The sequence below is a fragment of the Centroberyx gerrardi genome, chromosome 19, assembly GCF_048128805.1.
Source record: "Centroberyx gerrardi isolate f3 chromosome 19, fCenGer3.hap1.cur.20231027, whole genome shotgun sequence".
NCBI classification, from domain to species: domain Eukaryota; kingdom Metazoa; phylum Chordata; class Actinopteri; order Beryciformes; family Berycidae; genus Centroberyx; species Centroberyx gerrardi.
Genome location: NC_136015.1, coordinates 24,435,196 through 24,451,530, shown reverse-complemented (window position 1 = coordinate 24,451,530; position 16,335 = coordinate 24,435,196). Strand labels below are relative to the sequence as shown.

Here is a 16,335-nt window from a genome sequence, read left to right as displayed (position 1 = left end):
CGAATATTCATCCCCAAAATATTGTCACATTTGATAGAGGTATTTGGTCTAAAATATTGTGATATTTGATTTTGTCAGTATCGCCCAGCCCTAGTGGCAGTATGCAGATTTTTGTATAAATGACAATGCTGCCACTGAAAGATTTTGCCTCTTGTTTCAAACACACATTCAGATTCTGTAATAGAAAATGGTTTGAGACTGACCATTAAGATTGAAGATCAAACATAAGGGAAAACAAACCTGCCAACCATTACCATTGTTAAGTTAAAACAGATTTGGATAATTAACACCAGCAACCTGAATATCAGATAACAGACAAATAACACACCCAGATTTCAGACCAAATGTCCGTCCATTTTATTGTGCTGATTGGCTTTCCACCACCGACAAAGGAATAGAGGTGTATATACAACAGCATAACAGCATTAAATTGAAATGAAATATTGCATTATTTTTTTTAACATCATACAAAGATTGTATCAAAACTGAGGTAAGGTAGGAAAACCCATTATACGCCTGCAGGAAGTATAAAGTGCATAAGATAGGACTGGAGGAAAGAGCCTAGAGTAGTGGAGAGCTTAACTAAGGCATATGGCTTTTAAGTGTCAAGAATATACCTTGTTAACAGATTTTAAGGGCAACTTTGAGGGAAACACCCCCTTAATTACTTGGGATTTTAAGGGGAAAGTTATAGCTACAGCTTTTAAGGGGACAATATAAGAGAAAACTGGGATATATATATTTTAAAGGAAAATACTAAGGAAAACAGTGAGGCACCTGCACACATTTCCTCTTGATAACTGGATTTTAAGGGAAATTGGTAAGGGAACTGCACATATCCCCCTTGATAACTACACATTTTAAGGAAAAATATGATTTAATAGTTCCCTTGTTAAATCAACAGATATCCCACTGCGTTATCAAAATACAAAGTAGTTCATATTGGTCTAAATTATGAATTACAACCATGTCGGTCCACTTTGTAGTTTTTGCATTAAAAAAAGAACAAGTTGTAAGCTGCATACACTACTTTAACACATTATAATCCACTATGGCTGTGTGCCTTAAGCTCCTGAACTATTTTAACACATTTATAGCTAAAGTAACACCAAAAGTTTAGTCTAGTTATAACTTATATACGCCAGGAAAAGGCTGAATCAGTAATATAGTAGGTCCAACTGACAGCCAGAAAAATAACATTGGCAAATAGAATGGCTTTTTTTTTATTATTTTTTTTATGTTACCTATTTTTTGTGCCAAGCTCTCCCTCATCATTCATGGCTATATCATTCAGGAAAAAAAAACTTGATCAAGAAAGATAAGTAGTAAAATTTAACACCCAGCAAACGTTTCTCATAAGCAGCAAAGTGCTTCAGTCATACATGTCACTAGAGAGAAATTAAATAATACAAAGTGTTCATAAATAGGTTCAGACATTGATTCATTTCATATCAAACTGTTGAATGGGACTGTATGCGTCAGCACTTCTTTGCATCATTCTAGTTTTTACAACCAATTCTCCTACAAATGTCCAGGATCTGATTAACGGGACAAACGCAGCGTCTCGTTTTCACTGCTTTGACCGATCCTCTTAATCATCTTGTTAAAAAAAACAAAAACAAAAAGGAGACATCTTAAGTCTTTAAAACAAGGTTCGGGGTGTGAGAGATCTCAGAAAGAAAACCGTTTTCTTCTATCTTCTATTTCTTTTATCATTTGGTGCAAAGTCAAGCGTGCCAGTAAAGGGGTTCTGTGATTGGTCGAAGTTTGGCTGCAGTAGCGGGCTACACAGGGAGACTGCCGGCTGTTTTTTTGCTTTGTACAGCGGTGCCTGATTGAATTTGTGCAAGTCATAAGTATTGAGAAGTAATAAGGTATTCAAACTCAAAAGACTCGGATGAAAAATTAGAAGCTAATCAGTACACAAACGGGTCATATTATGAGAAAACGAGGAGGGAGACGGATTCCAGCATTCTTGTCCAGTGATCAGGGCAGGAAAGGAACTTTTTTATGTCAACCGGCTATAAATCCTGGTAAATCCCACAATTTCCCAGCCACTTTTCATTTCACCAACCATCTACAATTCAGAGATGAGAATCGGACCTCCAAACGATGGCTGGTTATCTGCCAAAGTGGCCGGCAAAGCAGACAAACTTTGCAGCCGCAGCAAAACTTCACCGGCCTTTTGTTGCTCTGTTATCAATCAGTTCTTTTTCTTGTTAAACTCTCAGGTCAGACTTTCCGTGTTCGAGTTTACAGATGAAAACAAACAGGTTCAACTTGATGCTATTTAAAGAAAAAACAGGGTTTGCTAATGCTTGAGTCGCTACAGACCCGAGGAGAGGCGGGCGGGAACTAAACTTCAAAAAGACAAGACTTGAAATCACACACGCTTAACAGGAGGAGATGGAAGGAAGGACCGGAGAGAAGAAGCACACTCCTCTTCCTCATCCCTCTCTCTGCGGAGGGGACTTCTGCTGCGGTGGTTGCTGTGGTTGCTGCGGTTGTTGCTGCGGTTGTTGCTGCGGTTGCTGTGTGGGTTGCTGTTGGTCCTTGGTGGGAGCGTAGTAAAGCTCCAGAGGCTTCCTGACCTTCCAGTATTTCTCGTTGACCAACTCCAGAGTCAGAGAGCCATTCAGCGTCTGAGAGAGGAGGGAAGGGAGGGAAGGAAGGGTGGATGGAAGGAAGCGAGGACGGGGCAAAAGGATGGGTAGAGGAGGAAGGAGAAGGGAAATTAAAGAAGAAGGTGAGAGACAAAGGGAAGCAGGTGGGTCAACAGTCAACCAGTGTCCGAAATAAGAATCATTTTTAATGCCGCTTCGTGTATAAAATCAGGTACGGTGTTAATTTAAAAGTTGCTCACTTATACATTGGATCAAGACTGTAATTCATCATGAAGTGCACAGAATTCAAATTGGAGAGAGCATTTTGAAGCGAGTACCAAGACCTCAAACATCATGTATGTTTTACCTAAATGTAATAAACCTCTTGCAGAAAAAAAGAAGATATTGGCTTTCGACTCCCAGTTAAAAAAACGAAGTCTAGTCTAGTCTGATTCAGTATTTTCAGTGAAGACAGAAGAACTGTCGCCTGTCTGTTTACACCACTTTATGTACAGCAGGCAGCCAATCAGGAGCTTGTTTGATACAGAGCCATTGTTTTGCTTCGATTTGATTGGCTCACGGCCAGAGAGAACGTATGGTGGCCAGCGGGGACAAAGTTTGAGAACAGGCGAAGGAAGACCAAAAACTGTTTAGAACCGAGGCGTTCGTCTCAGAAAGTTAGCAGCCAGGGTGGCGGTACTTAACTAAATTTTACCGACTTGGCGAAGGGGAAATTTGGTCCCTACAGTCAAGTTTGTAGTTTTTATACTCACAGAGAACTGTCCTCCCGTCGTCGTGATGTAAATGGTGTACTGTTTCTCACTGATGTTACTCAGGCTCGACCCCTCTCCACCTCCTCCTCCTCCTGTTCCTCTTCCTGCTTCTCCTCCTCCTCTCTCCTCTCCCCTGTCACCTTCCTCCTCTCCTCCTCCTCCTCCTCCTCCTCCTCCTCCTCTTTCCTCAGTCTCTCCCTCCATCTGCCTCTCCTCCAGAGCGATGCGGAGAGCCAGGTATTTGGACAGATGGTCCACTGTGGCGTTGGCTGTAGTCTTCACATATCTGAAAATGCACACAACGTCATTTAGGAAAAAAAAGGGGGAAAAGAGGCATTTCTCGCTACATTATTCACCCTTGAGAGGTCGTAGTAGCATATAGATGATACGTAGAGAAGGTAACCCATTGGTAGTCAGCTGTATGTTGTACTTGTTGTACTTTAAAGTCGCAGTAATCTGATGGGAGTATAATGATCGGCTAATGTTGCAGCAGTGAGTTAGCACATCTTTCCTCACTAGCTTGCACTAGAATGAGAAACTTTAACGGAGCCTGAAACCGTATGAGATACTGGACTTGTCAAATGAAAAGACAACACCACTGCAGTTGGTCCGTGTCTTCATGCAGGACGTCCCGCCTCACCTGGTCTGGCTGTACTCCTGGGCGTTGACCAGCTGCGGGTGTGGCCTGAACACCAGCTCGATCTCCGAGGCCGGCCCCTCTTTGTGACGCCTCGGCGGAGGGGCGGGGCTGCCGCCGTCCGCCTCCGGGCCGGAGCCCTCGTCGGAGGCTCGCGGCCGCTTGCGGCTCGGCCCCGGCTCCGAGGGGGTTCCGCCGCGGGGGAGGGGGGCGTGCGAGGGGGCGGAGTCGTGGGAGAGGTGCGAGCGGGCGTCGCCGTTGTCCTCCCCCCCGCTGAAGGTGGTGTTGTCGCTCTCCTGAGCCGGCTTCCTCACCCGGTGGTTCCTGCAGGGAGGGACAGGTAAACACAGCTCAGCATTGTTACGTCTGTCTTAAAGCCAAATCAAAGGCTAGAACTCCTGCATGGTGTTTACTGTTTAGTCAACCGCAATCTGTAATGTTCGTTATATTTAACTAAGAGCCCGCACACTTCCACGCTTAAACATCATTTTACTAGACAAAGCTCTGAGCACAACGGCTCTTCGTCTGACCTGACTGATTAAAAAGAAACTTTGTCTTTATGCTTTGACTCTTTTTCTTTCTTTCTCCGTTTCTGAGATTTCCTCAGCCCAGCACCAACAAAGTGACATGCAGATTTTTCTTCTAGTATCTTTTTTACATGTATCCTCTAGCCAACTGATACGCAGCTTGCTAAAAGTGACACATCTCTAGCTGTACACGGCATTTCAGTTGAGACTGAGAATTTGTAAATGCTCATCGTTTCTCCTTTCTTCTTCGTACAGCTTCGATAACTTTAGATGATGACTAGAAGTTGATGCTAATTATGTTACATTTATTAACACTGACTGGCAAATTAGATACACATGCTTTTCCTGACACTTTTCCTGAAACTTTCAAATAATATTCCTACCATGCCTCATTTTGTCAGAGCCAAATAAAATTTGCTTGTTATCATCAGTTCAGACAGCAGAATTGTGTGTCATGATATCTCAAAATCATCACGATATGATTCCACTGAGAGACGATAAACGATAATGTTGAATTATCGCCCAGCCCTAAGCTCGACCCCGGCACCCGGTCCCCCTCTCCCTTCCATCCCCCACCTCTCGGACCTGTAGCGGGCCTGCTGGCGAAGCCCCTCCTCGATGCTGGAGCTGAGCGCCTCCTTGTTGTGCAGCCTGCTGAGCCGCTCCAGGACGCTGTTCTGGTGCGCCTCGTACTCGTCCCGGCTCGGGTAGATCTTGGAGATCAGGGCGTCGAAGTTGGAGTCGCGCCGCAGCGAGCGCCTGGAGACCAGCTTCTTCCTGCAGGTCGGACACTCTTTGTTCCTGGGGAAGGAGTGGAGGATCGACGTTTTGGAGGGGTGGTGGTGGTGGAGGGGAAGGAGGGAGGAGTGGAGAGAGGAGGGAGGATTAGGGAGAGGAGAGAGGAGTAGAGAGAGGAGAGAGGAGTGGGGAGAGGAGAGGAGTGGGGAGAAGAGGGAGGAGTGGGGAGAAGAGGGAGGAGTGGCGAGAGGAGTAGAGAGAGGAGAGAGGAGTGGAGAGAGGAGGGAGGAGTAGGGAGAGGAGGGAGGAGTGGAGAGAGGAGGGAGGAGTGGAGAGAGGAGAGAGGAGTGGGGAGAGGAGAGGAGTGGGGAGAGGAGAGAGGAGAGGAGAGAGGAGAGAGGAGTGGGGAGAGGAGAGAGGAGTGGGGAGAGAGAGGAGAGGAGAGAGGAGGGAGGAGTGGGGAGAGGAGAGGAGTGGGGAGAGGAGGGAGGAGTGGGGAGAGGAGAGGAGTGGGGAGAGGAGGGAGGAGTGGAGAGAGGAGAGAGGAGTGGGGAGAGGAGGGAGGAGTAGGGAGAGGAGGGAGGAGTGGGGAGAGGAGAGGAGTGGGGAGAGGAGTAGAGAGAGGAGAGAGGAGTGGGGAGAGGAGTGGGGAGAGGAGAGAGGAGTGGAGAGAGGAGAGAGGAGTGGAGAGAAGAGAGAGGAGTGGAGAGAGGAGTGGGGAGAGGAGAGAGGAGTGGAGAGAGGAGGGAGGAGTGGGGAGAGGAGGGAGGAGTGGGGAGAGGAGGGAGGAGTGGGGAGAGGAGAGAGGAGTGGAGAGAGGAGGGAGGAGTAGGGAGAGGAGGGAGGAGTGGAGAGAAGAGAGAGAGGAGTGGGGAGAGGAGGGAGGAGTGGGGAGAGGAGAGAGGAGTGGAGAGAGGAGTGGGGAGAGGAGAGAGGAGGGAGGAGTGGAGAGAGGAGGGAGGAGGGAGGAGTGGGGAGAGGAGAGAGGAGTGGGGAGAGGAGAGAGGAGTGGAGAGAGGAGTGGGGAGAGGAGGGAGGAGAGGAGAGAGGGCAGAAGACAGAGGATGGGAGAGAGGGAAAGGGGGAAAAAATGGAGGATGACAAGAACAAAACATTTAATTATCAACCATTAATTTTGCTTTTCTCCTTCAGACTGTGTATGGGCTATAGTGGCATTTCCATGACAAAACTCACAAGAAAAAGTGAGAACTGCACAGTGACAGCTGAGGGGAAAATTCATCTTTTGTGAGCAATATTGCAGCTTGCAAACAGAAATCTATGTGACCACAGAACCTGAAGGAGCGAGCACACACACACACACACACACACACTCACACACTTACTGTCTGCTCTGCAAGCCTTTTTCTGCGCTCATGTTTCATTTAGTTTAGCCAGTCGAGGGGCGGGCTCGGTGCTGGGCTACTGTGTCCACAATGTCATTGGTTACAGAGAAGTATTTTGGGAGCGGCTCACCCGGACCGCAGCGCGGTGACGATGCAGTCGGAGCAGAAGCGGTGCAGACACTCCTTGGTGGTCATGGTGTTCTTCAGCATGTCCAGACAGATGGGACACATCAGCTCACTGTGCAGAGACCTGGGAGACACCGCCACCTCCGTCCCGTCCATGATGGCCTCCTGGACACACACACACACACACACACACCTGTATTACTACACTTGTGAGGACATTCACTGTCTACATTCATTCACAAACCCGAGTCCTAACTGTAAAATAGCCCCTTAAAGTAGTGTGGAGCAGCAAAATGTCCTCGCTTTGGATAATTTTCTACATCTTTCTATCCTTGTGAGGACATCTGGTTAAGTATAGATGTACATGAACACACACACACACACACACACACACACACACACACACACACACACACACACAGAGAGAGAGCTGACGATTTAAGGCTTCCTGAACAAAGAAACAAATTGATGGAGGTATCGCATGACACACACACACTGTCATTACAACCACAAAAAATAAGATAAGGTAAGTGGTTTTATTTTTCTCTCGAACTTATCTAACTTATTTCAAGTCATCTTAAAGCAGGTGGCTGGAGGATTGTGGGTAATGGGTGGAAACAGGTTCTGTCTTTGTTTTGATTTAGATTCCCTATATTCACCATTCATGCCTTATTTCACTTATTCATCTTTCCATCTTTATTCAGGCAGGCCAACTGTGTGAAATTACCAGCAGCCACCTGGCAAAACGATGCTAAATTTGGGCTGTGGCTGATAACTTTGACCGGTGACCAAACATCTTGCACAGGTTCTATTCTATCCTAAAATAAAAATCATATTTAGCAGGTAAAATAGTGCAAATGGCTGGTGAACTTTAGGATCCATCAGCCACTGAGACTGTCCCATCTGTAATGACTTCCTATATAAAGAGACAGATGAGTTAACGAGCCTACGCACTAATTAATGCTGGGAGGGAGTGAGGAGGCTGTGATATTTTTGTACCGTCTATTTTGGCCTCAGAGAGAGAGACACAGAAACGGTTCACACACACACACACACACACACACACACACACACACACACACACACACACACACACACACACACACACACACACGCTGTATATGCACACTAATCAAGGTGGTTGAAGGAGCGAACAGACATTAACATCTATGATTCACAGTTTCTTGTTAGAGAGAGGTACGCACACACACACACACACACACACACACACACACACACACACACACACACACACACACACAGGTTTACCTGAGGGCTCCTGTGCAGCTCGTACAGACTCAGCTCCCAGGTCTTACTGGGGTTCTGGATGTTTACAGGAGCCGCCATGGTTACCGCTTCCCACAATCCTCACTGGATAGAGAGAGGACACACACACACACACACACACACACACACACACACACACACACACTGGTATTACTATACTTGTGAGGACTTTTATTGACTACATTCATTCCCCATCTCCTACCCTTCACTCTCTCCGCTACATGCCTAACCTTAACCCTTACCTGCCCTAAATCTAATTATAATCTTAAAGGGATAGATTAAAGGGTTAAAATATGCAATTTCTCATTAAAATTGATATTTTCATCATCCTGAGGTGTGACAAATGTCACTAAACTGTGAGATTTTGAAGTCATTTCTACACTGAGAGAAGCACACCTGATGAAGTTCCCTGATCTGAGCAACTAGGTTTTGTGGGATTAAAATAAAATAAATTCCATAGTAACAAGGTGGGCCATCCTATCAAAACGCAAACTCATTTTCAGATACAAGCTGCCAAATATTGAGTTTAGTCTGAGGTTTAGTTTTCATTTTTACGTTTTTTCATGCCTAGTTTTAGTCTTAGTTTTGGTTAACTATAATATGCTTGGAGGGGAGGCAAATAAACAGCAGTTCAGATTAAAGTAGGTTATTTGAGACTAACAGGCTGTGTGATGGTCTGGATTAAAAAACAGCCTCCCAAACCTCTCTATTCCCATAGAATAGAATAGAATAGAATAGAATAGAATAGAATAGAATAGAATATTTATTACCACACGACCAGCATAACCAGCAGACACAAAACAACACGTGATATGTTCAAAACTCAAACAACATTTTCGGGCAAATTAAAGCAGTATAATGTGTGATGTAAATGCATCAAATAATAAATACAGACATTAATTGCAATAAGCTCAGGTGCCCTTACGAAAAACAACTATATAAATCCTGTAATAAAGGTTTGAAGGATATGATTCAAATATTACAGTAAAACTATAAGTTCCTACAGGAAAACAGAAGTGATACCATAAGAGATAAAAACACCGTTAAGTATGAAAGGCTCAGTAGAAACTCACTACTGAGAACCACAGACAAACTATACACTCCCTATAGGAACACTATAGGAATATTAAAGCGATTTTTCGTTACGGTTGCAAGTAATAAAGAAGTTGGTAAAGTTGTACTCATTCACGTGTGCAATTTAAACAAAGAAAGACCAATTGCACAGTAGACAGCTGCTCTTATTCTTCATTTTAAAGGTAAAACTACGAAGGGAAAATGAGGAAATCTAACTAGCAACTCACCGCTGATGTTCCTCTGACGGACAGCTGACCGCACGAGCAGTGAGGAGAAACCCCCTCCCCAAAATCCAGACTAAACGGCTCTGACTAACAAGACATACGGGTAATATTTTCTAACTAACACTGAATATTGTTGGTGTTTTGATATTGTAGTCTAATTGTCCCTCGTTCAAGCAAAAACAACTGACAAAATCAAGAACGCAACATTTTCAAGCCCACTGACTGTGGCCATCTTCTCCCCGGAACAACTCCCTCGACCGTCACATCCCCCCTCCTCCGTGACAGCGACCCCCACCGGACTGTTTGGGTATTGCAGCAGGAAACACATGCAAGGATCACATTATTTTAGAGGATTTTTCCCAGTATGCCAAAATTTGTGAATCTGAGGAAATTATCATGGTGGAAATGCACTTCATTAATGACAATTACTGTAAGCTTCCTTTTAGAATAGAAGAGTTAATTTGCAAAAACAGATAAACACCATTCCGAAAAAAATAGAACAGACTGTAACTGTAACGCTTCCAGGCTTTCTGAATTGAAACCCATTTTGTCGCAAAATTATTATTATTATTATTATTATTGCCTGGTATAATACATTACTAGTTTGTTTTTTTGGTTGATATTACATGGGGAAAAAAAGGTTTATAGAAATGAATACAAATGGAGTTATCTGTTTTTGCAAATGTTTGGAGATAATAAGATCAGAAACAAACATAATCTCTGTCATTATCAGGCAATTCGGTACAGTAAGCTACTTTGGTAGGATACTTTCTTTCTTTGTAATCCTGTGAAATGTTTTTAAAATGCAGTTCTGCTGTTAGAAAAGCCAGAAATGGAAAAACAATCCACAAAATAAAATTGATGTTGTAATTTCTTCCTTAGAAATTGAAGTGAAGACACAGACACACTGCAATGTAACACATTTTTTAGGGGAAACAAATGACACAACACCAGGAAACACCTGGCCAACACCAGGTGTTTAGAACAGCAAATGTATTAAATGTACAATAACTGGGTATGGGTTGAATCACTAACCTGTAATTCTGGGCGAAAAGGAACTTAAAGCTTTCATCCGTCCTTTTAAACTGATCTTGCTATTGAATTCTTTGAGGAAATTAGCAAATGAGCACTATTAAAACAGCCCAATGTGAGTTATCCTGGAATAAATTAAATAAATGAATAAGTTAAATTATTTTAATCCCTTTACGTCTTTGTCTTAATTCTGATGTGATCATGTACGTAAGAAGTATACCAGTAGGACTTGAATGACTACACAGAGTCAGAGACCATCAGAAGTTGATTCACTGCAGAGGATAGGAAACTTAAAGACATTTTGAAAGAATTTTGATGAATACTTATCTGAACCATAAGTTATCTCATTTTAGACACAGAAAACACAATCACAAGCCTTCCATTTTCTTTACACTTTACTTCACTCTCTTTTAATACGTGTGGTATGGTCATTAAACCAATGTAAAGGTCTGTTATTTAATCAAAAACACTTACATCAAAGGAGTTTGGACCATTTATTGCAACAAATGGTTACACAGCAGCATGTGAGAGATTCTGCGGCGAGCGCAATAAAAAACCCAAAGAAGATAGAAGACATATATCATTCAATAATATGAAACCCGACATAAAACCAGACATAATTCAAAGGGGGTGGTGGAGATTGGTGGAGTTTTTACATCAAGTTGGGTCAACAGCAGCAGTTGCATGAATGATCAGGAGACCGAGTGTGAGCTGTCAGATTATAATGTGATAAATGTGTGGAATGTGGTAATTAAGTCAAATAATTTAGACATATTTACAGCATTTAATATCACTTCATACAACATATAAACAGAATTTCACAAACACACTCACACACACACAATAAATAGCATGATAATTAGAATAAATTAGACTTATAATTGGTTGTTGTTTAATATCAACGTTGTGAACCTTCAAACATGATGACTTGACATATAAATGATCACTAGAATTAGGAAATTTTTCAATAGCTTAAATTACAGTTGCTATCATAACTGTTATGAATGCAATGAGACTCATTTTGTTAGTGATTGCAGAGGAGCCAACAATTGTTATTGCTGCTGCTGTTGGTACTTTTGCTGCTTCCATTGTTCCTTGTGCTGCGGATTCTGCTGCTGCTGCTGTTGTTGTTGCTGCTGCTTCTGATGCTACTGTTGCTGCTAATGTACTTGCTGTTTCTTCAGCTGTCCCTGCTGTGATTGCTGGAGAAACAGCAGTTACTGGGGCTGTGGTATATGTTAAAGGGGTTGTGGTAGTTGTTGGCGCAGTAATAGTAGTTGCTGAGGCAGCTGTGGAAATGAAGGGTGCAGGTGTGGTTGGTTTAGGGGCAACTGAGGCACTTGTTGCACTTGCTGTGGGAGTTGTTGGTACCATTGTGGCACTTGTTGGAATAGGTGTTGTAGTTGTTGGGGCAGCAGTGTTTTTTGTTCGTGCAGCTATGGTCTTCGTTAGGGCTGCTGTGGCAGACAGGGTAGATGTTGTTTTTATTGCAGCTATGGACATCTTTAGGGCTGCTATGGTAGTTGTTGGGGTAGCTGTTGATGCTGCTGCTGATGTTGTGGATGATGTTGGAGCCACTGTGGTGGTTGCTGGGGCAGCTGTGATTTTTTTTTGTGCAGCTGTGGACCTCTTTGGGGCTGGTGTGGCAGTCACTGGGGCAGCTGTTGTAGTAGCTGAGGTATCTTTGGTACTTGTTGGGGCAGCAGTGGTCTTTGTTCGTGCAGCTATGGACCTCTTTGGGACCGCTGTGGCAGTCGTTGGGGTAGCTGTTGATGTTGCGGATGAAGTTGTGGTTGTTGTTGGAGCCACTGTAGTGGTTGCTGGGGCAGCTGTGGTTGCTGTTGATGGAGTTGCAGTTGTTGTTGAGGCAGCTGTAGTAGACACTGGGGAAACTGTGGTTGTTGTTTGCCCAGCTGTGGTTTTTGTTGGTTCAGCTGTGGTTGTTGCTGAGGCAGCTGTGGTAGTTGTTGTGGCAGCTGTTGACCTCATTGGGGTTGCAATGGCAGTTGTTGTGGCAGCTGTTGTCTTTGGATGGGCAGCTGTGGCACTTATTGGGGCAGCTGTGGTGGCCACTGGGGCAGCTGTTGTAGTTGTTGGGGTAAATATTGTTGTTGGGTGTATATCTGTGGAGTTGTTTGGGGCTGCGGTGGCAGTTGTTGGGGTAGCTTGTGTTGTTGAAGCAGTTGTGGTTATTGTTGGAGCCACTGTGGTGGTTGCTGGGGCAGCTGTGTTTGCTGTTGATGGAGTTGCAGTTGTTGTTGGGGCAGCAGTAGTAGACACTGGGGAAACTGTGGTTGTTGTTTGTCCAGCTGTGGTAGATGTTAGTTCAGCTGTGGTTGTTGGTGCAGTTGTTGTTGACACAACTGTGGTTGTTGTGGCAGCTGTGGGCCTCATTGGGGCAGCTGTTTTTGTTGGAGGAGAAGCTGCTGTTGATGGTGAGGCTGATGGTACAATTGTGGTTGTTCTTGGAGTTACTGTGGTTTTCACTGGGGTAGCTGTGGCTGTTGCTGATGCATTTGTGGTTGTTGTTGGGGCCACTGTGGTAATTGCTGGGGTAGCTGTGGTTGCTGTTGATGGAGTTTCAGTTGTTGTTGAGGCAGCTGTAGTAGACACTGGGGAAACGGTGGTTGTTGTTTGTCCAGCTGTGGTTTTTGTTGGTTCAGCTGTGGTTGTTGCTGAGGCAGCTGTGGTAGTTGTTGTGGCAGCTGTTGACCTCATTGGGGTTGCAATGGCAGTTGTTGTGGCAGCTGTTGTCTTTGGATGGGCAGCTGTGGCACTTATTGGGGCAGCTGTGGTGGCCACTGGGGCAGCTGTTGTAGTTGTTGGGGTAAATATTGTTGTTGGGTGTATATCTATGGAGTTGTTTGGGGCTGCGGTGGCAGTTGTTGGGGTAGCTTGTGTTGATGAAGCAGTTGTGGTTATTGTTGGAGCCACTGTGGTGGTTGCTGGGGCAGCTGTGTTTGCTGTTGATGGAGTTGCAGTTGTTGTTAGGGCAGCAGTAGTAGACACTGGGGAAACTGTGGTTGCTGTTTGTCCAGCTGTGTTTTTTGTTGGTTCAGCTGTGGTAGATGTTAATTCAGCTGTCGTTGTTGGTGCAGTTGTTGTTGGCACAACTGTGGTTGTTATGGCAGCTGTGGGCCTCATTGGGGCAGCTGTTGTTGTTGGAGGAGAAGCTGCTGTTGATGGTGAGGCTGATGGTACAATTGTGGTTGTTCTTGGAATTACTGTGGTTTTCACTGATGCAGTTGTGGTTGTTGTTGGGGCCACTGTGGTAATTGCTGGGGTAGCTGTGGTTGTTGCTGATGCAGTTGTGGTTGTTGTTGGGGCCACTGTGGTAATTGCTGGGGTAGCTGTGGTTGTTGTTGGTGCAGTTGCAGTTGTTGTTGAGGCAGCTGTAGTAGACACTGGGGAAACGGTGGTTGTTGTTTGTCCAGCTGTGGTTTTTGCTGGTTCAGCTGTGGTTGTTGCTGAGGCAGCTGTGGTAGTTGTTAGGTCAGCTGTTGACCTCATTGGGGTTGCAATGGCAGTTGTTGTGGCAGCTGTTGTCTTTGGATGGGCAGCTGTGGCACTTATTGGGGCAGCTGTGGTGGCCACTGGGGCAGCTGTTGTAGTTGTTGGGGTAACTTTGGTAGCTGTTGGGGCAAATATGGTTGTTGGTTGTATAGCTATGCGGTTCTTTGGGGCTGCTGTGGCAGTTGTTGGGGTAGCTTGTGTTGTTGAAGCAGTTATGGTTATTGTTGGAGCCAATGTGGTGGTTGCTGGGGCAGCTGTGGTTGCTGTTGATGGAGTTGCAGTTGTTGTTGGGGCAGCAGTAGTAGACACTGGGGAAACTGTGGTTGTTGTTTGCCCAGCTGTGGTTTTTGCTGGTTCAGCTGTGGTTGTTGCTGAAGCATCTGTGGTAGTTGTTAGGTCAGCTGTTGACCTCATTGGGGTTGCAATGACACTTATTGGGGCAGCTGTGGTGGCCACTGGGGCAGCTGTTGTAGTTGATGGGGTAAATATTGTTGTTGGGTGTATATCTATGGAGTTGTTTGGGGCTGCGGTGGCAGTTGTTGGGGTAGCTTGTGTTGATGAAGCAGTTGTGGTTACTGTTGGAGCCACTGTGGTGGTTGCTGGGGCAGCTGTGGTTGCTGTTGATGGAGTTGCAGTTGTTGTTAGGGCAGCAGTAGTAGACACTGGGGAAACTGTGGTTGTTGTTTGTCCAGCTGTGTTTTTTGTTGGTTCAGCTGTGGTTGTTGTTAGGACAGCTGTGGTAGATGTTAATTCAGCTGTCGTTGTTGGTGCAGTTGTTGTTGGCCCAACTGTGGTTGTTGTGGCAGCTGTGGGCCTCATTGGGGCAGCTGTTGTTGTTGGAGGAGAAGCTGCTGTTGATGGTGAGGCTGATGGTACAATTGTGGTTGTTCTTGAAGTTACTGTGGTTTTCACTGATGCAGTTGTGGTTGTTGTTGGGGCCAGTGTGGCAGTTGTTGGGGTAGCTTGTGTTGTTGAAGCAGTTGTGGTTATTGTTGGAGCCACTGTGGTGGTTGCTGGGGCAGCTATGGTTGCTGTTGATGGAGTTGCAGTTGTTGTTGGGGCAGCAGTAGTAGACACTGGGGAAACTGTGGTTGTTGTTTGCCCAGCTGTGGTTTTTGCTGGTTCAGCTGTGGTTGTTGCTGAAGCATCTGTGGTAGTTGTTAGGTCAGCTGTTGACCTCTTTGGTGCTGCAATGGCAGTTGTTGTGGCAGCTGTTGTCTTTGGATGGGCAGCTGTGGCACTTATTGGGGCAGCTGTGGTGGCAACTGGGGCAGCTGTTGTAGTTGTTGGGGTAACTTTGGTAGCTGTTGGGGCAAATATTGTTGTTGGGTGTATATCTGTGGAGTTGCTTGGGGCTGCGGTGGCAGTTGTTGGGGTAGCTTGTGTTGTTGAAGCAGTTGTGGTTATTGTTGGAGCCACTGTGGTGGTTGCTGGGGCAGCTGTGTTTGCTGTTGATGGAGTTGCAGTTGTTGGGGCAGCAGTAGTAGACACTGGGGAAACTGTGGTTGTTGTTTGCCCAGCTGTGGTTTTTGTTGGTTCAGCTGTGGTTGTTGTTAGGACAGCTGTGGTAGATGTTAATTCAGCTGTCGTTGTTGGTGCAGTTGTTGTTGGCACAACTGTGGTTGTTGTGGCAGGTGTGGGCCTCATTGGGGGAGCTGTTGTTGTTGGAGGAGAAGCTGCTGTTGATGGTGAGGCTGATGGTACAATTGTGGTTGTTCTTGGAATTACTGTGGTTTTCACTGATGCAGTTGTGGTTGTTGTTGGGGCCACTGTGGTAATTGCTGGGGTAGCTGTGGTTGTTGCTGATGCAGTTGTGGTTGTTGTTGGGGCCACTGTGGTAATTGCTGGGGTAGCTGTGGTTGTTGTTGGTGCAGTTGCAGTTGTTGTTGAGGCAGCTGTAGTAGACACTGGGGAAACGGTGGTTGTTGTTTGTCCAGCTGTGGTTTTTGCTGGTTCAGCTGTGGTTGTTGCTGAGGCAGCTGTGGTAGTTGTTAGGTCAGCTGTTGACCTCATTGGGGTTGCAATGGCAGTTGTTGTGGCAGCTGTTGTCTTTGGATGGGCAGCTGTGGCACTTATTGGGGCAGCTGTGGTGGCCACTGGGTCAGCTGTTGTAGTTGTTGGGGTAACTTTGGTAGCTGTTGGGGCAAATATGGTTGTTGGTTGTATAGCTATGCGGTTCTTTGGGGCTGCTGTGGCAGTTGTTGGGGTAGCTTGTGTTGTTGAAGCAGTTATGGTTATTGTTGGAGCCAATGTGGTGGTTGCTGGGGCAGCTGTGGTTGCTGTTGATGGAGTTGCAGTTGTTGTTGGGGCAGCAGTAGTAGACACTGGGGAAACTGTGGTTGTTGTTTGCCCAGCTGTGGTTTTTGCTGGTTCAGCTGTGGTTGTTGCTGAAGCATCTGTGGTAGTTGTTAGGTCAGCTGTTGACCTCATTGGGGTTGCAATGGCACTTATTGGGGCA

The 16,335-nt window shown here is 45.5% G+C and overlaps 1 protein-coding gene across 3 annotated transcripts; it reads right to left on the bottom strand.

The window, feature by feature from the left end:
- Window positions 1-345: 345 nt before the first annotated feature.
- LOC139918663 (E3 ubiquitin-protein ligase RING2-A-like) lies at window positions 346-9,559 on the bottom strand. 3 transcript variants are annotated; one of them, XM_078290441.1, is made up of 6 exons: window positions 9,336-9,559; window positions 6,752-6,912; window positions 5,117-5,341; window positions 4,017-4,337; window positions 3,377-3,662; window positions 346-2,642 (listed from the first exon to the last, which is right to left on the bottom strand). In XM_078290441.1, the coding sequence occupies exons 2-6, from the start codon at window positions 6,901-6,903 to the stop codon at window positions 2,448-2,450; spliced, it is 1,179 nt and encodes a 392-aa protein (XP_078146567.1). In that variant the 5' UTR covers window positions 6,904-6,912; window positions 9,336-9,559; the 3' UTR covers window positions 346-2,447. The 3 variants fall into 3 exon arrangements, with proteins under 3 accessions (XP_078146567.1, XP_071764182.2, XP_071764183.2); XM_071908081.2 differs by lacking the exon at window positions 9,336-9,559 and adding an exon at window positions 8,017-8,113; XM_071908082.2 differs by lacking the exon at window positions 9,336-9,559 and adding an exon at window positions 8,017-8,113 and having other exon boundaries at window positions 5,126-5,341.
- Window positions 9,560-16,335: the final 6,776 nt, after the last annotated feature.